Source organism: Pholis gunnellus (genome assembly GCF_910591455.1).
Source record: "Pholis gunnellus genome assembly, chromosome: 3".
NCBI lineage: Eukaryota > Metazoa > Chordata > Actinopteri > Perciformes > Pholidae > Pholis > Pholis gunnellus.
In genome coordinates, this window is record NC_136529.1 from 20,116,095 (window position 1) to 20,138,980 (window position 22,886).

The 22,886-nt window shown below is 43.1% G+C and overlaps 1 protein-coding gene across 3 annotated transcripts in view; it reads left to right on the forward strand.

Annotated features, from left to right (window-relative positions):
• Positions 1-371: 371 nt before the first annotated feature.
• The window catches only part of celf4 (CUGBP, Elav-like family member 4), a gene marked incomplete at both ends in the record, with an annotated part of 71,065 nt that continues 48,550 nt past the window's right edge, over positions 372-22,886 (forward strand). For 2 of the 3 annotated variants that reach the window (XM_079156692.1, XM_079156691.1), the window contains 2 exons: positions 459-648; positions 20,739-20,821. In XM_079156692.1, the coding sequence (XP_079012818.1) occupies positions 504-648; positions 20,739-20,821 (228 nt within the window). Of the gene's footprint in view, positions 649-20,738; positions 20,822-22,886 lie in introns of all 3 variants that reach the window. The other variant, XM_079156693.1, reaches the window with a different exon arrangement.

A 22,886-nucleotide genomic window follows, 5' to 3' on the forward strand; every position in this document is an offset into this window, starting at 1 on the left:
TCTCTCTCTCTCACTCTCTCTCTCTCTCACTCTCCCTCCCCTTTCTCCTTCTCTCTGTCTCTCTTTTATGAAATCAATGAACGAGTTATTGGGTAGGACATAAATATAAGGAATCAAAGCCTCCACCGGGACCAACGGCATTGCGCGCTTTTGATATGCGTCTTCGCCAAATGCTACATGTGTTTTCACATCAGTGTAAATATTGGCTTTGATAGGACGAGAGTGGAATCGGCTCTGGCACGGCTCGGTCTCGGAACCAAATTTTGACCAAGACTTCCAACAGCTTCTTTTTTTTTTTAACGTAAAACGATTCTCCACCATCACCATCTGCTGCTGTTTGTACCCCTCCCAACTCACTGGCCGGTCCGAAGATGGCAACTTTAACCAACGGGCAGGTGGACGGCACGATGCACGGTGTCGGTGTGGTCTCCGCCAGCACGAACGGGCTCGTGAACGGATTAAGCCACAGCCACAGCCCGGTGGGCTGTCCGGCCACCATCCCCATGAAAGACCACGATGCCATCAAACTCTTCATCGGTCAGATCCCCCGCAACCTGGACGAGAAAGACCTCCGGCCCCTCTTCGAGGAGTTCGGCAAGATCTACGAGCTCACTGTGCTGAAGGACCGCTTCACGGGCATGCACAAAGGTGGGTTAAACCCGTATTCCTTCTGACAACTATGGTTCCACTTGTTTGTAAAAAATCTGTCGCACATTGGGGATAGTGAGGATCCTAAATCCTGCTGGATTTGTTGGGTAGAACAAATTGTGCAATTTTCTGTACGACTGAAGAATGACTTTATACATTTTGTTGTCGGGATTTGTGGCATTTATTCCTTTTCATTGGTTCTTCAATTCAGTACATCATTTTGTTTTTGTCTTATTGGGCAAACATATCCAATCATGAGAGTGTCACGAATCGGGAGTCACGACGGCATGAATTTATGTAGGGTGATATTAGGAGGAGCAATGTTCCTATGTGGGCAGTGGGCACGGGTGTATTCACACATCTAGTCCGGCGGTTGTAAACGTGCTTCCATTCACTACAGTGCTAAATCCAGGCTATTAACCCCACGTTTTCACGTTGCAATAGCGGGGTGGCTGTGTTTGATTGCCCGCAGCAGCGTACACTCTGTTGCCCGTAACTCTCTCGCTGTGTGCGTGTAGGCGTGTGTGGGGGGTGTGAGCGTGTGAGCGTGTGTGTTGGGGGGTTGGTAGTGAGGGGGGCGGTCGCGCGTGCACGTGTGTACGCACATGTGAAACACAAGAGGAGTTGGCCTATGACTATTGTATTTTTGTAGAGCCTTTTTTTTGGGTGGGGGGGGGGGGGGGTATTTATTGTGAAATCTAAACCACAAAGTATGAATGTAAATTGCACAGACATACATTTTAATTGATTTTCATGTGTTCTGAGCCAGCACTGCTCATTACTTAGGTCTATTTTTATAACTGTTTCTAGTTTCATGCTGGGAAGATTCATTTGTTAGGGTTATAAATTATCATAAACTTTTGGTATAACAATGCTACATGGCCCTTTGGTGTTTTATTAATGGCCAGCCATGTATTTCTGGTGCAACATGGTGCTTTTTTATTTTTTATTTTCCTCTCTCAAGGGAAGGGTCATTCTCTGCAAATCACCATCTAACGAGAGGTCACTAATTGATCTGATTCCTGCAGGACATCTCCCAGGGGAGCAAAGTAAATTAAGAATGACCTATCACTTTTTGGGAGTCCCACTTGCTCCCCCCTTAAAGCCCCCTCTGCCCCATGTAAACGATATATGACATGCACCATGTGTCAGGAAATGATTATGATACACAAACAATTCCAGAGGGCAGAGACTGTCTGCAGGCATGGGGGGAACCAAAGAGGTGGAGAAGAGCAGAGAGGGGGGGGGGGGGGGGGGGGGGGGGGGGGGGGTATCTTTTATTAATAGCCCAGCTGTAGTAGTGACTCCCTGTTGGACAGTTAATCACCAGTGGCCCCAGAACTAAAGGCACGGCTCGCCAGCTGATTCTAAGAACTGTCTCCTCACCACGATATACGGCCCTGCTTCCCGGGCTGGGCCCCCGCTTTCATTAGCGAGCCCCCGCTGCGCTCATATTTTAACTAGCTGGAGGCACTAGCTACTCCCTGACTCACCAGCTCACTGGCTCACTGTAACCTGCTTGAAGGCCGCATTCCCTTCAACACCCCTCCCGAGGTTTCCATAGAAGATTCCCAAATTAGCAGTAAAAGACAGCACGTCCCACAAATAACAGGCAAAGTGACTGACTGCGTGCACTGCCGTCATACTGGTTTTATTGAAGACTTCACAGCATAACATGAATCAGGTATAGTATGATATCACAGCTAGATTTTGAGACAAGAGTAAATACACTTATAAGCAAATATACAAATACTCTGAAGATAAATAATGCATGCAGTATTTGTTTTTCTGTGCTTTGTAAAAATATATTTAAACTGCTAAGCAGCTGAATGACCGTTCAATGCAAGAGTGCCATTTTGGCGGTTAAAATGTCTTTGTCCATTTTGCACAAATGTATACATTTACATGTGTACATACATGTTACATTACTTCTCCCTCTCCCCCCAGCTCCTTCATGCAGTATGCATTTTTTCAGAGTCCTGCTATAGAGTAGAAAGAGTCAAATCGAGGGCATGATGACCCTTTAAGGTGTGAAATGCTCCAGTAGAGTGAAGTCTATAGAACGGCCCACGAGAAAACTCCTCTTCTCTTCCATCTTTTCTGCTCTTCATTAACTCTGCCTGATACCCATCATTCCTTGCTTTCCCTCTTTGCCCTTTGTCTTCCCTTTTTGTGCTTGCACAGACATGCTGCCTGTTCAGTGACAGGACATGCTGGATAATGGTTATGGTAATACAAAGATTGTAGATGATCAATTGCCATTTCCTTTACAATTTTGTTCAACCTGTTTTTTTCTCTCCCGATGGCACATACTTTGTACAGTAACTGTCACCGCTAACAATGTAATGCCTCATCTGGGGATGCTGTTGCATTCATTTAACTTTACCCAAAGTGACATGGCACTTTTACAAAGAAATAAGCATGGTCTTCAGCCAGATAATACAGAGCTTTTTCTGCTACGGCAGGTAATAAAAGCCCCTTCTGTTCTCCTGTACATCAACAAGCCTAAAGAAACAGCCTTTGCTATGGTAAAGCTACCTCCGAAGAAAGAGACCCCTATTATAGCCATTGTCAGCCGTGCCTGTGATACTATTGCCATAACCCTCCCCATAATGACTCCATGTATCACTAGTAATCTAGTCTTTAGGATTCTGTCCCCTTGGAATGGAGGGGTGGAGGGAGCGAGGAGGAGGGGAGCATGGGACGGGGGTCTGCAGAGGCTGGGAGCGGGCGCAGGGACACCAGCGCAGGCCTACATTCTCCCAATGATTTTATTTCTCTCCCCTCTGCGACCGAGCCATGCTAATAGAGGCCATTTATAATGGTCACCGGCTGCTGCTGCTACCATGCACAACGGGGCTGAGAGGCACGGCTAGCACAAAGAGCCAGCCCTTTTCTCTTTCTCTTCTCTCTGGCATTGCAGCATGTGAGGTGGGGGTCTATTCAGGAAGAGAAGGTGTAGATATGATTGCTAGCACTATTCATCAGCCTGATTTCATGTAATAATCACCAGGGCAATTGAGCCGCGATGATACGGGAACGACATTAAATAACTGAAGGTTGTTATCTATTGTTTACGGCTGTCACATCTTCAGGCGGTATTGTGTTCCTGGCCAAACCTTTATTGTCTACATCTTCGTTTTCCCAAGCAAATGCAAATGCACCTGTCGCCAAATTTGTTTAACTGCTCTTGTTTCATTTAGCGGTAATTTAATGTGAGTAATATATTTGTCCTTGGCCAAACTAAATACATTAGCAACAGCTCTCGCCATAGGCTCAGACAGTTAAAGTGGTTGCAAAGCCAAGGAGTTGCTCAAAGTCAAAGCAGGTGTTGAAACCTCATTAAGATATGGGCCAAATAGTCCATTTTGACCTGGCAAGTGATGTAAATGTCACAGGTCTTTAGTGCAAATCATCTACTTTCAACAGAAGATACTACTAGCTCCCTGTAATACAATAACGTTGGTGATTAATGATAATATCTTCGCTGTTAAGCTTTTTTGTAATTTCATCGCAATACTTGAGAAAATGGTTTAATATGTTTGAAATCAAGCAAGTGGAGATACAGTGTGATGATCTTGTTTAAATGTACCCATACTGTCGGTGGCTTATGCTACAGATGGGGGCTATTATCTACGCAGGTCATAAAGGGAGTTATGGTTCCCTCTGAACGTCTACAGTATTGATATTTCAACCCTTTTAAGTGAATGTGTCAAGGGAGCAGGCTCAGAGCAGATCATTGGGCTCATCGTGGTTCGTGAGGCCAGGAAGTCACGATGCCAAAAACATGAAAGTCTCATGCTGTGTTTTATTGCAGGCAATTAGGTGTCACAGGTTGCCATTAGAGTACCGTGTGCAAAAGAAAAGGAGGATAAAAACCAAATTTGGCTTTGAACAAAGAGAGAAAGTGGGTGTGTTTTTTCGTCCTGCAGGCCTGCGTTAATGCAGCATGCGTTCCGGCCGAAAAATTGCACTCTCGTTGCATCATCCTCTCTCTGTGGGATCCCTCTCTCTCCTCCCCTCGCATTTGGTTTGGGATTGGTGTGTGTGCACGCACGTGTGTGTGTGTGTGTGCTCCTCCTTTCCTCCTTGGCCCAGAATCCTCCACTCAGCTCAGAATGCGCACTCAGGCCCCACATCGTGCCCCGTTTCTATAAATCGATTTTGACTTTTTCGTCATGGAGAAAGGCAACATGTGTCACAGAGGAGGTCGCTTCTTACTAAAGTCCACCCGACCACCAGCGCCACACGGTACTGACACCAACACCCCTGTCCTGGCACAGCCCAGAACTGCCAAGCAACAAGAGGGAAACAAGAGGCGGAGCCAGAGCGGGGAGTACAGTGAGCCTAATTTGTCAGGAGGGCCGTTGTCAAGGCAGCACTGCCTCTGTTGTCCATTATTATTGGAGGGGACTGTCAAATGTGGGCCGGCTGATGGCCGAGCAGGGAGCCAGTTAGTCACAGTGAGAGATGACCGCGCCAAGCCAAAGGAGGGAGTGCTCATAGAGCTCCTGCGAGGATTAGCATGCTAACAGCAGGTTTGGAGTCATGAGCCCTGTCAGGAGGAGGAGCCCTCTGGCTACTCTGACCTCAGCGGCCCTCTCATTAAAACCACTGACCTTTACATACAGAGAGAGAGCGATAATGTAAAGGGATGGCTGTACCCACATGTTCATCTCATTTCCCCTCCGAAGGCATACCTTCAGCACAAAGTTAAACATATCTACCAGTAACAACGTTGAGGGTTTAAAGTGTCATTTATAGAGATTTAACTTGTGTCACAGAAAACTTTTCGGTTGATGCACATGCACGTCTACAAAAGTCATGCAGTAAAACTGTCTAGCCAGCGGAAATCAGGGTGCTAGTGTGTAATGGTTCCACATGGCAAAGTCATGGCTCACTGTGGACAGCGGTGCTGACCTGGGGAGAGGCACAACACTGACGATGTGTAGCCATCGCTGCAGATCAGAGAGGCTACTGATCTCAACAATTTTTACAGACAGACAGACATTTTTATTAGCTGTTTCCAAGTAAGTTTTCTGGTGTAACAATCACTCCAGGGGTGTGGTGTTTTATTTTGATCATTTTGGAAATGATCCATAATATTTCCAACAATGTCTGAGGCAAAACAACTTCTCTGAAAATGTACGTGCACAGTGGAAAAGCTTTCTTATGTTTTGACACAATTAATCTCGTCGGCCGATAGCCCACCGGTTAAAATAAAGTCTACCTTAAAATGTTTCATCAACTTTTGTTTTCCATAAAGAGACTAAACAACTTGCACCTTCCTTCTTCTTGCTCTTGCTTTCCTGTTACCAAGTTCAATGCCCCAGTGTTCTTCCAAAGGATGAACAAAAAAAAAATCCTTTTTTGACAAACGCTCCTTAGAGAGGTAAATATTTTCTGTTTTCAAGGCTCTTGCATCATCTAAGTGTTATTGTGCTTGGTGCTCAATTTAAAAAAAAGTTGCCGCTTTAGGCCTTTTCAATCTTTTAGGTACGCTTAATACCACTTCCAAGCCCCCCTGCAAATACCGGTGGCCGGTTCAGGAGATGGGGAATGCAATACTATTGAAATATTGGAAAGTGTTACATGTTGTTTTTGAGATTTGCTTTTGTTCTGCTGATGATATCATTGCTAATGATAGAGTGTCCTGTGGGGAAGTGCCCTGCACTTTTTTCATTTAGCTTCATATCGTTTTTTTTTACAAGTTTTAAAAATTCATTGTAGTTCAGATTTAGCTTTGAGAATGATATGAATATAATATAATGATAAATATAAACATGTATAGGTTCCCATAAAATGACCTGCGTTGGTCTCCACGTGGTGGTCTCTTTTTCAACTATATATACTTTACATTTTGTTCCATTTCTGGCTTTCTTATCTGTGCCATGCCATTACGCGGGCACCATGCTCTGTATGTTGTTCAGTGTAAAAGACTTAAACACCATTTCCTTTGTTCACCAGTCAAAAGGTGAAGAATCTCCTTTGTGTGTGCACTTGGAAACTGGTGTTTTTTGCCTTTTGGATTAGAGCTGCATGCTCCTTTTATCAAGCTTTGCGCAGTCGGGAGGCATTATGATTGGACACATTATAATAACCGCGCCCACTATTTGTTTGTGTACAGTATATATGTGTTATACAGGGGTGTATACATTTTCTCTGTATATTTGTTGTGTGCTCATCCCTTTATGTGCATATGGATTTATATCTATGTGTTTGTTTGTGTGTGTGTGTGTGCGTGCGTGCGATTAAACTGCAGAGTATATTACTGCATATGCCAAATATCAGCCCTATAAGCAGTACTTCATATTAACTTTTAATGTTTAATTCTAATATTCATATTCAAGGCCCAAACCCAACTCGAACCCTCAGTGTGCTCATGAAAATGAGTCCAGCTGCAGCTCTCCCTTCTGGCTGCCCACGAGGAAATAGCAGCATGACAAAGCAGCATTATGAAGAATAGAACCAAAGTTTATCACAGCTAACCGTGGCAGTGGCCCATTAATGCATATCCAGCAAGCATTCATTATTTTTACATATTGTGCTCCACATACAGTACCTTTTATCTAATATCTTATATAATCAAATGTTGTTTTTCTCTTCATAGTATTGATAACCCTGTTTTCAAGGTCAAGTTATGTTTTAATATCACAGAAAAAACAAATCAATATTACCTTCCACATATATATAATGCAATAAGCCCTCGCAAGTTCTCCAACCAGTGATACATGTACTTTCAATTACCATTTTAGCTCATACACAACTGGCTCATATAAACAAATCATTCAGATTTATGGTTCATAGAAAGTTGGATTGATGTTCTCAACCAAATGCTATAAATAACTAGAAGTGGCGTATCAGGGAACACACAAGCTATGTATTATTTGTCCCACATAGAAAGCACGTCAAAGATCATTGAGCGTGTGTGACTTGTCATACATATTTAGCTTTCTCTGTATGGGTGTACACAATCTCCTGTGCTGTGCGACGACTGGCAGGTTTGAGTGTCCCTGATTCAATTCACTTTCTTCCAATCTCCCTTCATGCCTCATTCATGCCCCCCAATTAAAAATGCACCACGTTGACTTGTAAAAAAGAAGGTGGGAATGGAGGTTAGGGCTTTTCAAAGATCTCTCTCAATTATTCAAGACCAAGTTTGATTCAGAAAATGGAGGAGGATTAATAAGTCATGCAGAAGTTTTCGAAGATTTTCGTAGCAAATGTAATGCAGAATGTTCTGATGAAACTAGCAGAAGTATAGACCAAAAACAAATCTTTGTTATCGATTAGGCAAGTTTTGACTCCCAGATTCAGCATCTTACATCTAAACTATCATATCTCTTTAACAGATGCACAAGGGAAATCTGAAGTTAGCAACTCAGGTCAGAGAAGCTTTGCTCTATTTCATATTTTTGAATTATCTTTAGTTTTGCAGAGTTTTGAATGACAAAAGAAAACTGAACAGCTTTCAAATATTGTAGATGTTTCTCAATAATTATTCTATTTTAATTCCCCAAAAACGGTGCAAATCGGTGCCTTTTGCTCTCAGATATTACCATTCAAATCATATTGGCATCACATTGATGGAAAGTGCAGGCTTTACCCTATCCTGCCGTTTGGAGAGCAGATAGACCAAAACATATCGCTGCAGAGGGAGATGGTGCAAGAGTGCGTAAAACGACAAGGAGCTCAAGACAGAGAGAGAGAGAGAGAGAGAGAGAGAGAGAGAGAGGGAGAGAGGGAAGGAGAATTAGAGAGATGTTGAAACGGGGATGATGTAAGAGAATGCGTGAAAAGAGGCGAGGGAGATCCATGGAAGAGAGTTCTGGTGGGGGTGGGGGGGGGGGGGGGGGGGTGGCACACAAAGACAGACAAAGAGTATCAAGAGGCAGAGCAGTACACAAGAATGAGAGCAGAGATTGTAAAGAGATGTGCCGACTAAAAATGGAGTCACAGAGAGATTGTTAAATGACAGGCACAGAGTGAGCAAAGGGAATGAAAGGGAGAGGGAAGGGGCTGAGAAGAAAAGACAGACAGAGAGAGAGAAGTAAAAAGAGTGAGGGAGTCCCAGAGACAGATGTCGCCGCCCTCGCTGGCCTCGGCAGATTGATAGCTTCTGGCCCAGTTCCATGCCAGGCTTTGACCCCTCTGTCCTCTGCTGTAATTTATAGGCTGCGTTTTGCCAGATTTAAGCACTACTCTGTGGCCATCATGGCTCAAGAAGGGAGAATGACCTTCCTGGGATGGGAGCAGAATTAGACTCCTGCAGCTCCAGCCACCTCGGGGGTAAATAAGCAAGTGCCCTCCATATTAAATGGATTTCTGACAACATGTTAATTGGACAGGTTTTACTGTATATTTGTAAGTCTATCTTTTTTGCATGCGAATGCTAGCTCCTGCACTTTCTTCATTTATTTCAACACGTTAATGTGGCTGTGCAGTATAATGCAGCATTTAAGTTTTAGTGTGTTTGGCATCGGCAGAAGATTGATGAGTGTGCATTGGCAAAGTAGCTCCTTGCTGCATATCAGTTCAGTCACACTGCCATCAACATACAGCAGCAAAGAGGTTCTTTGCATTTTGGGCGACCCAAAGTCTGGACAAACCGTTGCTGTTTTCAAGTAATGTCCAGTACTCTAAGTAACAAAAACAAAATAAGACCCTTTTTTATTGTCTTTTACCTTTTTATAAAACTGTATTTTTACTTAAAATATTGTTGAATTGGTTATAAAAAGGTCAGGAAAACACATAAATCTGAGTGCATGTAAACATGAACTGAGCATTCATATTGTACCCTATATCTATCACATAAAAAAGTTGATTGAGAAAATGGGTTCTTCCTTAAAGACGTATGTTAAGTCTTTAAAGGAGGCTCGTGCAAATAAGTGAGGAAACATGACCTGGATTTAAGCAGGTTCATGCAGTTCGTGAGGATCGTTTTGCAGAGGTGGTCGTCTTCCTCAAAAGCAGGTGAAAAAGCAGCGTTTGTTAACACATGACGGCTAGGAGACAAATGTACATATTCTACAGAAATCAATACGGTTTTCTCTGAATTAGTTTTTTTAAAAACAACGGAGGAGCAACAGCCAATAGCAAATTAACTGTTTGATTTTAGTATCATTATATTTACGTCAAACAAAGAGCAGAAAGCAATTTATGGCTATAGCCTGAACACCACCTATCTAATGATGTACCTTTTATTTATTTATATTGCAGTGTGTTTTCATAAGCAATCTTTCCTTTTATGCATTTAATTGCTATTAATTGTAAAATATTAAACATTAGTTTGAACGAACAATTATACAAATAAATGTTATCGTGTTATGGCAGCCAAATTAACTTGGTATGGAACTTCTTCCAATAAATATTAAGTAAGTATTTTTATTTAAACTATTTTCTCTTTATTTTTTGAGTCTACTGATCAAAGACACATCGAACCACTGTCTGCGCCTTCTCATGTCTTTTGACGATTGCTTGAATGATTAGCTGCTGCCTTCCTGTCAGGTAGAAATGTAATGAAAAATGGCAGCACACGTTTGCACAGGGGTTTCTTGTAAAGTAAATATGGCCCTGTGTGTATCCGGAGCGTGCCTTCTAGTAAACTAACTTGGCTGGCTAGCCGGTGGGCTCAGCTGGGTTTGTGCTTGGCCATTCAGAGTGGCGATGCACAAATCAGCCCAGGGAATGATCTGGACAGAAAGCCTTCAGCAAATTATTACAGATTTGCAATTTAATGGCTTCTGAGATCTCTACCAGTCCCACACAGGTTCCCAACGAGACAGAGCCCATTAGTTCGGTCCTTTAATCACAGAACAGGAGATTGGGAATCCTGGCCAAACCTATACATACCCCGTCTCACTTGGTGTGGAATGATTTCATGGGTTTATAGATAGAGACAGAGAAGTCTGTGCGTGTGCGCAGGCGTGTGTATGAGTTTGTGAGCATTGGCTAGTTGATAAGCTTTGCTTTCCCCCCGGAGCAACAGCGGTGTGTGTGTGGGTGCGTGTGGGTGTGTGTGTGTGTGTGCGTGTGTGTGTGTGTGTGTGAGAGTAGGAGTAAGAGAGAGAGAGTGAGAGAGAGAAAACAATGCGTTCCTCTATGGATCGTTTTTCAATACCATGAGGACGCACTGGGCAGGAGCAATTAATTTGGCATAGGCTGTACCCAAAGCTAACAAAAGCCCACTTCATAAATAAAAATGGAGAATTAGTTTCCAATGTCATGTTCCAAAGATATTTTCATCAAAAGTGGTTTCAATTTAAGTAAAACACTTTTTTACGCTGCAACACTAAAGTTATGATTTTTATCAAACTAATTTATTTCAATCATCAAGAGAGAAACGTGACAAAGTAAATAATAAACCAAACATTTTCTGTTCAGCATAGTGTAGCAACATTTCTGATTATTTAAAAGCTCTAATTTAATAATATCACTTTGTGTTCAGGTGACTCTCCCTAACGCACTTCAGCAGAATGACCTATTATAGACTATGAGCTGTAAAACAGTGCCTCACTTAAGCCTGTAAATAAAAAAACATTAGTGATGTATTACTTATTCTGTCAATTAATCAGCAGTTCTCATTTTATGGTCAATTATGGATTTACAGTTCAAGACATTTTCTATTTATGCAGACAGAAAGAATGTATTTTACATAATGACATAACTTTTGTGATACTATTTGCAACAGACAAATTACCACCTTTTTACAGGGTGTTTAAGCGAGTCTTTTCCCATAGCTATAGTTGCCCTGATTAATGTGCCATCGATGCAAAATGTAAAAACTATCACTCAATCTGCCTTTCAATGTCCCAATTTGTCCAAGAGGAAGCCAAGCTTTCTAAATGAGCTGGATAAAAGTGACTGCCAAAGGGGATGAATATATATAATTATCTGTGGCTGGAGCACCAACAAAGGGACTTTGAAAATCAACGTTGTGCGCCAAAGGCTTCATTAGCCCGACGACAACAAAATGTCTCCTCAACTTGCAGGCTTAAAGATGTGGGTACCTGCAAAGCCATTAAAAGCATGCAGTCGCGCAGCCTCCTGTAGCACAACCGCTATCTGTTTGGGATTAGTAGCTACTTAATGCGCTAATGTTGATATGCTAATGTGTTAATGTTTGAATTATTAGGTGATTTAAGAAATGGCTGGCTGCTGTTTTGTTGGTCTTACGCACTGACACGTTAGAAAGGACGGATAACTGTGTTTACTTTGCATATGGAAATCCCTGGATGTCTTTCACGTGTCCTTCCTGTAGCGACTAGTGGTCCATGTTAGCTTTGCAAACATCTTAATTGTGTTAAATGGAGGAAAAAGGGGGGAAGATTAAAAGCCATTAATGTGTGTTGTGTGAGGGTGTGCTATTCCCGGGACGGTGCTTTTGTTCACTTTGGCAAAGCAGACGAGAGAGTTTCACCTTGAAACTCAATGCACACCAGAAACATTGTCATTGTGTCTATCTAAAACGCTGCTGTCTCTCGCTCTCACTGTTTTATACACTGTTTCCTTCCATTCGTCAATTCTTTGCATTTCTTTTTGTGATCGCCTCTCTCCATCCTCCTTACTCTCTTTGTACGTCTCTCCCAATTTTCTCTCATTCTATCTCTCTCTTGCTTTTCCCTTTGTAGCACTGTTTCTCCTCATCACTCTCTCTCTCTCACTCTGTCTGTCTAAGCGTCAGATAAGCTCACTGGGGGAGACTTTAGAGGACTCTCCATCTGTGTATAAATAGCTCTGGATGAATTATTGAGGGACCTGGGGTTGCTAATAATCCCGCAGGACCCATCTGACAATGACACAGAAGATGGAGGGAAAACAATTACGCAGGCTTTCTCCTTCAGAAGAGTGGGAATGGGAGTGGGGGGGACTCGACGGCCTCTGGGACCCTCCTTGCGGGGCCCAACATCTTGGCTAATAAACCCAATTAAGTCTCCGGAATCAATCGGAGCCCCGGGGGCGTCCTCTCTCTTCCTTCCCCGGACGGCGTGCAACAACAGGAAGTGTAATGATTCATGTTCCCCTTCTGCGTTGGATCGTCCTCTCATCTCCATCTTGCAGGTTGGCAAGGCGGACGGGACAGGACAGGATGTCCGCCGAGGCAGGATAATAGGACAGGGAGTGGAAAGAAGAGGAGAGGCGAGTCGAGAGGAGAGGAGAGGTGCACAGAGGAATATTAATAGGAGTGTTTATCCTGTAAGTGTTTTACCGGGGGGATAAGACATGGGGCCGCTCCCATGACAGAGTTGAAGAACTTTGTCTTCTTAGTGATACATGATTTATCTGTAGGCGGATTTTTGATTTATCGGCTTTTCCAGGTGCTCGTCTGACTGCTGACACAATATACTCTGTCTGTTTCTCTCTCTGTCTGTCTGTGTCCTTGTCTGTCTGTCTCTCTGTCTCTCTGTCTCCCTGTCTGTCTGTCTATAGAGAATCCGCAAAAGAAAATGCAAATCAATGTGCGTTTCCATCCACTTCTAGGAGTTGGTTCATCGAGATAAACAAAAACTAATTCTTGAAAAATCGACACACTACGATATGTTTAAGCTTAAGGAAGGTTATGGTTATGGCATACGGAATAAGTTATGGTTAAGGTTAGACAACCAGCCAAAACCCTTGCAGGTTTGTGCCAAAAGCTGAACTCCAGTCTTGTGCATGAAAGCCAGGCGTCCTATGAGTGCACTGCTTCCTGTGTTGGTGCATTGGCACTGGAGATTTATCATGAGGCGCAGAATCATCCAATCTGAGCATACTGGTAATTCTGCCTCCTAATTGGTAGTTGCTGGTAATTGCTTGAGGTACATGAAAGCAACCCAAATCACAGAAGAGATGAATTAAGACGTTCAGCCTTGAAGTGCTGTGTTGTCTGGTTTTCAGAAGAGAGTTCTTAGTGTCCAATGATGGTCTACACACTGTTTCAGAGGTTTTTCCACTCTGCCAAGTATAACGTTTTTATAAAGTATAACGTTTTTATTTATGAAGTATAGAGTTTAAACGCTCAAAAAAAGTCCCTCTGTTATCAGTCACACATTGTTATATTAGTCAGCGTCAATACATTTAAATAATGTGCCCGACCTGGTACGTCACAGTGCAGACTTTTGGGCTATCTTATGAAGTCACTGCAATTTGAATAATTTATAATTGAAAAGCTAAATTTGGGTCTTCAAAACATTTCCAGACAAAATGGCTGAGGTAGGATGAGAGTGAGATGATTCGTCTGCCCGGATAGTGGGGACAGCTCGAGACGTCCGGTGTTTGTGTGTGTGTGTGTGTGTTTTGCCATCAGGGGAGCTTTTAACAAGTGTGTGTTCAAGCATTTGTGTTACATGTGATTCACTCAGTGCGAGTGTTGTTTAAGACGATCTTTTTACTTTGTGGCACAAGAGCTCAAGCGCCTCGTGTAAGCCCAGTTTGAGTGTGGATATAAATGTGTGTGTGTTGTCTGTTCCGACTCTCGAGTGGCGTGGTGGGTGAGGGAATGGTCTTGTGGGTGGTGTGTGGGGGGACGACACTGTCCTAATGATGCGTTTTCTACGCCATTGATTCAGTGGCTCTGCTCTCCAGTAAATCCTTCACATGCAACACATTAAACGCCGGCCCTTTTTCCTCCTTCGCCAATCGATTAGCACAGCTTAGAGACGGCCACTCTGGAAGCAGGGCAAGAGATGGGACTTGTTATCTTCAGGGATTCACAAACACGCACACAAACACACACACACACACACACACATACACACACACACACACACACACACACACACACGGATAACAATTGAAGGTGCTAATTCTTTCTCACCGTTTTTTATGTCATAGCCATTGTAAGTCTATCTATGGTTGTAATGTGAAAGTGCATCAAAGTGTGCGACAACATTTTTAGCTTGTGTGCATTTGTTATTAATACCTGTAATCTCTGGATCACTGCATGCATTTTAATATGGAGGATGCCCACATCTGACCCTTCTTTATAGCCTCCTAAATGTACCACTGTGTGCAGATACAGGAGTGTGGCATTTCATTATTGAGTTTTCATGTCGCGGATTTTCTAAGCTTTTATTGCCGTGATTTTTTTTCTGCACTACAGTTGCCCGCATATTTTTGTCATTTGTTCAGTGTGTTGCTGAAAAGTAACACTCGAACCATCGGAGCACATTCATTTGGCGTGATGAAATAACAGTTTTGCAGGAAATGCCCAGTTATTAAAATGTATTTGACACTTCACAGTCAATCAGAACTCAGTATCTGCCAAGGATACAGTATAACCTTTATTTGATGATCTTCATGCCCTCAACCCAGAGAGCAATTAAGTTACAACTGGAGCCGATATTGTTCTAAATTACTAAGTCCTGCACTTTTAAGAATTGGGGAAAAATGGTGCAGATGTCCAATAGTGCTGTCCCTTTGAGTTCCAATGCTTCATAATGGTTATTAACTTTTGCTTTTTTTTTGTTCTCCAATTCTCTCAGTGGCGTGCCCGGTTTCTATATTACGGATTCTTCTTGTTCACCCAAAGAGAGGACATGGGGATCTACATAAAGTCGCCTATAGGGGAGCTGAGACTGCTATTACATCCTATTATAAATTAATTCACCTCCTCTTTCATAATACTGCCCCTTAGTTCTGCCTCACTCTACTGAAATGATATCATACTCAAGACCAGCCTTCATTAGTCCATGAAACAGCTCCTGAATTTTTAAGGCCTTTTTTACAGAATGAAAAAGAAATGCTTGATGTGGTCTCTGAACAGTAATTGACGGGGTTTTCTTGTTTTTTCTCTCTGATCACTCAGAGTACAGTAGCGTTCACCGAGCTCGTATTGTGGGCTTCAAAGTGCTTTTCTATTTAATCAGGGTTTACAGCTGCCAATTAAAGATTTTAAGATGATACGGGGAGAAAGTTGGAGCGTGCCTTCCTGGAGACCTTGGCCGTGTCCCCTAAAATAGCTTCCATCCTCTGCCTCTTTTTTTCCATTGTGAGTAATGATCTGAAAGGTCAGCAAAGGTGAAGGGGATATGAGCGACTGCGGCTCACTTTATTGAATTACTACTCCTCGCTGAACCAAAAGTGCGAGGGCTTGTCTGACCAGTCTGCAGTTTTAACTAATCCAAAACGTTTCAATATATACAAATATAGCTCGATCAGGAACTTTACCGCCGAGACATTAAGATGGTCAGACATGTTCAACATGTAAAAAAATAACCTGTGGGAGTTATTTGCAACAGCTGTATACATTTTATTTCCAGAAGTGGAATTTATTGTATTGCAACTATCAACCTTTCTCATTTAATTTGATCGTGTTTTGAAGCAGATAAGCTTAATAGTATCAATCGCGTGACTCATGTTGAGTGTCCCAGTTACAGCAGTACAAGGGCAACTGTATCATTCTTGAGTCAGGAACTCTCTTAACACGATACTTATTAGTATTCCTCTTTTGCACTCAGCGGTACTCGTTTTCACCGTATGACTAAAAGACCAAGGCTTTATATGCTATTTCTCTGAACACAATGAGTCAAGAATTTTCATCTTTACTCTGACCCATTTCAAGAGTGAATTGAAGAGTGTTATCTAAGCCTTAGCACTCACAAAAATCCAGTCAGAACATTCTTGTCTTAAGGTCGATCTTTTATAAAGGAAGAAAAAACATTCTTCTGTTTATTGAGCAAAGACTGTCCTTGGTCAATCCTTTCAGGGGGAGATAAGTGCTAACACAACTGAGGTAGGGGGAGATGTGGAGATTTCTATTGACTGGTTGAAATTGGACAGCCTCAAACAAAGTTTCATGCCAAAGTTTTTCGAGGCAGAGTTCCAGGGCCGTGCAGCGTGGAGTTTCAGCCGTGCCGTGGATAAAGCTTTTTAATGCTATTGACTCTTTTTAGAATCTCACCAAGATGTTCTGAAATATTTAAATGATCACTGGGAGTTTCTCCCCGTCTGTGGCTGGGAATAAAAGGACAGAGTGAGAGGAGGGAACTTTTTATGTCAGCCTTTTACAACCCCTGAATTAATAGGCACGAGATAATTAGAGAATTCTGTGCAATAACATTGTCCCCAAGCTCTCTAGTCGTGGGTGGCGACAGGCAATGCATGCTGGTAAAAAGTAATTCATGTGTCCAGTAACGCTGAAGAGTGCTAATTCAAGAATTCATTAGTAGTTTTACTTTTAATACAATCATGAATAGTTTCAAAGGAGAATTTTAAGATGAGAGTGTCCCTCATCCAGGGGTCCACACCACTGAGGTCAGAGAAATCATGGTCTCTATTGTCTTTGGGAATTTGTTTTTTTTTATTTACCTCAATTCTAATTACACTTAAAATACACACTGTCGGACTAAATACCTTTACATTTGACTGTCTAAAAGGCAAAAAATATATTAAATTAAAAAAGTTAAACCAAAAGTTAAATATATAAACAATATCTTTACATCAACAATGGATCATGGTGACTACATGTTGGTGAAATGGCTTGTTTGTAGTGACAAACATAATTGTCCCCCAACTCTACAGTTCCCCTCAGTACTAAGCATCAGTATAATGTCTTTGGACTCTTTGTGTTGGTGTTGCAAAAACTTCACTGTTTTGGTTTAACTCACAGCTCTCATCAGGGCAGCATCAGACATACTGTATATTGTTGGAGAAAAAAGATTAAATCACCAAACGGCTAACAGACACAGCATATAATAGTCCATTGTGTAAGATTGGTATCTAGCGGTGAGGTTGCAGATTGCAACCAACTGAAACGTCTCCAGTGTGCCAAGCATGTAGAGGAACGGTGGTCAACACGAAAACGCCAAAACGCCCTCTCTAGAGCCAGTGTTTGTTTTGTCCATTCTGGGCTTCTGTAGAAACATGGCGGTGCAAAGAAGCAGACTCCGATTTGTTTTGGCCACTATGGGGCAGCAAAACAGTATACGGTTTCCCTAACAGTCAACTTGTTGGGAAACTACAGCTCATCAACTACATGTTTCCCACAGTTAACAAGGTCAAAGCTCTACGCGGTCCAACGCAGCTGTCATTTAAACGAGGCCTGGTGACAGTTGGTGGATTTCACCACTGAAGCTTGTGTCTTTTCTTCTTTCCCTCACCAGTAAGTATTCACGGTCTCCACCATTCCCTTGCTGCTCTCTTTCATCTTCTCCCCTTTTCTTCTCCATATTCCTCTCTCACTGTCTCTCACTCTTTTCCTGTCTCTCTCCCTCTCGGCGGGTGTGTGTCCCTTTAGGGTGTCTGCTGCGGTTGAGATAAGAAGCGAGTGTAGGACACAGGGGGATGGTGTTCACAGAAGCTAGGTGATCTTATCTACTCTCTCTCCCTCTCCCTCTCTCACCGAGCGGCCCTCGCTCTTCTGCTGCTCCTCTCTGTTCTGCTGCTCCCCCTCTTTCTCTCTGCTCTCCTGCCCTTCTTTCTCTCTCACCCCATCTCTCTCCTCTCCTCTTGTCTCTCACACACACACACACACACATTCTCTCAGATCCCCACTGCGCTGCTGTTGATTTGAATTTGAAGTGATGGGAAACCAAATTGGCAGCATTGACAGCAGAAACAAACAGCTTATCTCTCTCTCCTGGGCCAATATGGGTCTTAGTCAGATACTAGAGCCGCTGCCAGCATCTGACTTGTGACAATGATGATAAATTGAATGTTTGTTGACTGTCACTTTTCATGTGTGTGAGTGTGTGACTGTATTATCATTTACGTGTGCATGCGTGCTTCCCCCTACATACGTGTGTGTATACACTCAGTGGTGAATACAGCATTAACGCACAATGTTGAGGTAGTTGTACTTTTCTTTTTACTTTCGGTTTCAGTTGTATGCTACTCTATACTTCTACTTCACTACATATCAGAGGAAAATATTTGTGTTTTAGTCCACAATATATATTTTCAAGCTATAGTCACTAATTTAAAGATTACATTTTTTTCTACAACACTAGGATGATACTATTGAGTATGACGGTTTCTATAGATAAATAAAATGAATCCAAACCAGAGGTACTTGTACCCAAGAGGGTACTTCTGCAGCTGCCATGGAAAGATTGCAAATTTAAAATAAGAATAATGATCGATGAGGCTGATCTAATATATTTATGTATTGTCATAATAACCATTAAACTTGCATCTACAATAGACTGAGTGCACAGGACTCGTGTTTTAACAACTTATCTACTGACACGTTTGGTGTCAGCATTTTGCAACTTGGCAAATATGTGAATTAGCTCATTTTCTTTGTTAGGTTCATAGAAAACGGAATCAAGAGGCCATTTACTTTCTTGTAATGGCTTTATTTGTAACTCTTGTATATAATTGTAATTTCTAAGCAGGGGTGAAGGGATGCTTGACCTCGTCTGACAAGGAGTAGAATTACATTGTGGCACGGTATTGCTCAATCTGAATACTTCTTCCAGTACTGAATATACTGGATGCTGAGGGTGCCCGTTCTCCAAACATGCAAATGAGTGTCAGGCGTGTGAATCAGAGGCTCGCGTGTGTTTCCTTCGGGACAGCGCCGGCATGTAGCGTTAATACGACAGGCCCGGAGAGGATGAGGAGGTAGCCAAGCTGTCAGCGGCCAGCTCCCACTTCGCCTAATGAGAGAGAGGCCCGTTAATTAAAAACACCAACAGGCGGAGCTCCCCAGTGTCCCGCCATCAGGACGACCCGGGGTTAAAGACACGGAGCCGAGAGGATGGGAGGCATGCTGCTTCTACATACAGCAGTACATAGTGCTGCCCTTAACAATAAATAGCCCCCAGTATGCAAAAAGAACAAAGCAAATCATAGCTGGGAAGAGATAAGGGGAAGGGGCTTGCTTTAAACTGCACTGTGGCTGTGTTTTATGGGGGGAGGGGTCTGTGATAATCGTCTCTAGTGAGACCTTGATGTTCCCAGAACAAACTCCGGTTCTTCTTTGTGCTTTGTGTGAGTTGCTTGGAACAGTTTGTCAATGTCTGCTCGGAGACTTATGTGATCCAAAAAATTGAATTTTTTCTGGCAGCTCTAGTTGTTCACTAAAGGAACCTTGAAATGCTCTAAATGTCTGCTAATATCGTCACTGTGCAAACCCAGAAACTAATTGTCCTTTGTGTATGATTTTCTCCTTCTTTTACTGAATTTTATTGAATCAAATTTAAATTCTCTGAACCAGAGTAAAAGTACAGAACACTTGCAAACATGTGAAAAATATTTTCCTCAAATTGAATCATGTCACCGCAGCCTATTATGCAATTTTCTATGTAAGTGTTTTATTAAACTGTCAAACACATGAATCATTAGCCTTGATCTGCAGATTGACAGTTTGTCAGCTCTCTGACAGTGGCGTGCGCCTCGCTGTCAACAGGGGGTGGCGAGGGAACGGCTTACACGTTCCCCACGGCTTCTTCTTCTTCCTTGCCTCCTGCGTCTCCATCTTCCTTCCACCCCCACATGTCAGCCCAGGTGCTAACAAAACCGAGGATTGTGGGTAGTCTCAGAACATATGGAGCAGAGAGACGGAGAAATGAAGGGTGGAGGGAGGAGAGTGGAAGGGGGGGTGGGGGGGGGGGGCGAGAGAGAGAGAAGCTGTCAGGGAAATGTCTATCCCTGTCACAGCAGCCAGAAGAGTGCGATGGACGAATGGATAACTGCTATTTCAGACTGCCAGGGAGAAAGCTCAGTCAGATTTGATATGTTTTGCAGAATGGCTCTCACGCAACAGAATGCACAAATCGTCGCATCTCCGAAGTCGCAATTTTTGGTCGCACTTTCATGTTTCTTTTTGCATGCATACGGATTGCGTTTGTGTAAAGAGGAACGTTCCATTTGTTCAGTCGCTGAAATGCTTTTCACTTTGCACAAGCGCACAGGCACACACACAAACACGAGTGAATTCCCAGAGCGGTAATGTAGACAGAGTTTCAGAGCTATGGCTGCAGGCTTACTCTGTGTGTGTGTGTGTGTGTGTGTGTGTGTGTGTGTGTGTGTGTGTGTGTGTGTGTGTGTGTGTGTGTGTTGTTTTTGGCTATTCGCTTGTGATTGGTGCAGCCCTGTCTCTCTCTCCTTCCCTTTCCCCAGTACACATATCATAATCATCTCTCTCTTTCTCTCTTGTTGTATTTCAGGCTGTGCCTTCCTCACCTACTGTGCCAGAGAGTCGGCCCTGAAAGCCCAGAATGCATTGCACGAGCAGAAGACCCTGCCAGGGGTAAGTCATACACGAGGAACGCCATGTCAACCCAGAAGCAAAATCTTACACAAACCCCTCTTGGATTCACTCCGGTGAACACACACAAACCCAGATGCTTATCTTTCTCATATAATGCCTTATATTCATTGCAAATCAAAGGGGACTGACTGTCTTTGCCATGCTTGTCATATTCTGTTTATCACTGGCTGTACACCAGACATGAGCACAGCCCTTCTTTCTCTTAAATATCCATCCTCTTCCTGCCACCCCTCCTCCCTTTCACTGCCTCGCTCTCTCTTCACTTTGACAGTCACATACACACACACACACACACACAAACCCATAGGGAGAAACCACACACAGCATCGCATCATAGGCATACTATTTATAGTCCTTCCTCATGTTTGTGTAAACGAGTGTGTGCCTCTCTGTGTGTGTGTGTGTGTGTGTGTGTGTGTGTGCGTGCATGCATCCACGTGTGTGGGCTAGTGTGTGAGAGATAGACAGAGATGAAAAGCGTGGTGGATCTAGGCTATTTTGTACATTTATGTGCACGCTCTGCAACACCACTGTGCATCATGAATGTACATCACGAGAGCATATCTTCACAACAGATGTTCACATGCTGTGAATGTTGCCACTCACATGTACAATGCAGCTGGAAGCAACGCATGTCTCGTTTGAATGCTAGGATGGGGGATTTTTGTCGTGAAAAAGAAGAGGTAGATATTCAATGGTTAGCATGTGTGTGTCTCTGTGTGGGTGTCTTTATGTGTGTATGACGAATTATATGCATTGTGAGCATTTTATTTTTGTGGATACATGATTTGATGATTACATATTTGTGTGTTAGCATGTGCATGTGTGTGTCTGTGATACATTTCAGTTTGCTTGAGTGTGCACGCACCTGAAAGCAAATGCATCCAAAACTAACATGTGTGCGTGCACGCGCCCGCCTGCGCATGTGTGAGTATGTGCGCGTTAGGAAATTTTGATGCGTCTCTGTCAGGCTTGGCTCGGTTTGCTCTGTTCGTTTTTAATGACGCCTCCAGGGAAGCTGACAGTCGCCGTGTTGAGCGCACAGCCTTTGATGTGAGTGATTATGACATCACAGACGTGCAGCCGAGAAGAGCAGAGGAGTGGGGATCGGTGCTCTCGGTTTTTTTTTTCCACTTCCCAGTGGCATATTATTCAGAAAGAAGAGAGGGAGACAGAGACAGAGACAGAGAGAGAGAGAGGAGGAGAGAATAAATATTTGGCCAGAACCAGAATGCGATTTTGTGTTCACACAAACCGTGTTGCCGATTGATGTTTTTGCCTTTGTTGCTATTGTTTGACACGGACCAGAAGATATGGGCGAAAAAGACAACCCTTTTTAAGGATTCTGCCTTTACATCTTTAAGGGAAAGAGACTGTATTTGGTTTCACATGCTACATAGTGATGCATCAACAACATTTATTCAGTCACTTGCAATCAACATTGCTTAATAAGAAGGAAATGTTAATTGGCAATGCCTTTGCCAGTGGAGGACAGTCTTAGGTTTGCATTTGATCAATGGTGAGTAAACAAAGGTAATGCCATAGGACAGACCTAGATGCTCAACAAACCCTGAAGCAGAGCATTCAGAGGGGCAGAGGCTGGTGGAGGTAAAGTCAGCAAAACAGAATAAATGAGTTCATTAGAAACAGAGCGAGGACTTGGCCCTGGAAAAACAGTGGGACGTTTTATGGCACACGACTACACCCTCTTTCCTCCGTTTTTCAGGTTTTTTTTCACCTACCTCCTTCTCTTCCTCCTTCCATCCTTTATCAATCCCCCACTCACAGGCCAACACAACCAAAACCCTGCAAATGAAATCCCCTTTTTCCCCCTCAAAGCCTCTTTCCTCTTCTCTCCGCATCCTGATGCTCTTTTTATCGTCAGAGTTGCTCCCCAACCTTTACATTTAAAAAGTTTTCTGCCATCTTGTTTCTTTTGCTGCCAGGTGAGCCGAGAGAAGAGGGGATTTGGCTTCCTAGAGGAAATGCCCTGTAAGCATGGCTGTGGGCTGTTGGTGTAGCTCAGAGAAAGTACTAAAGGCTG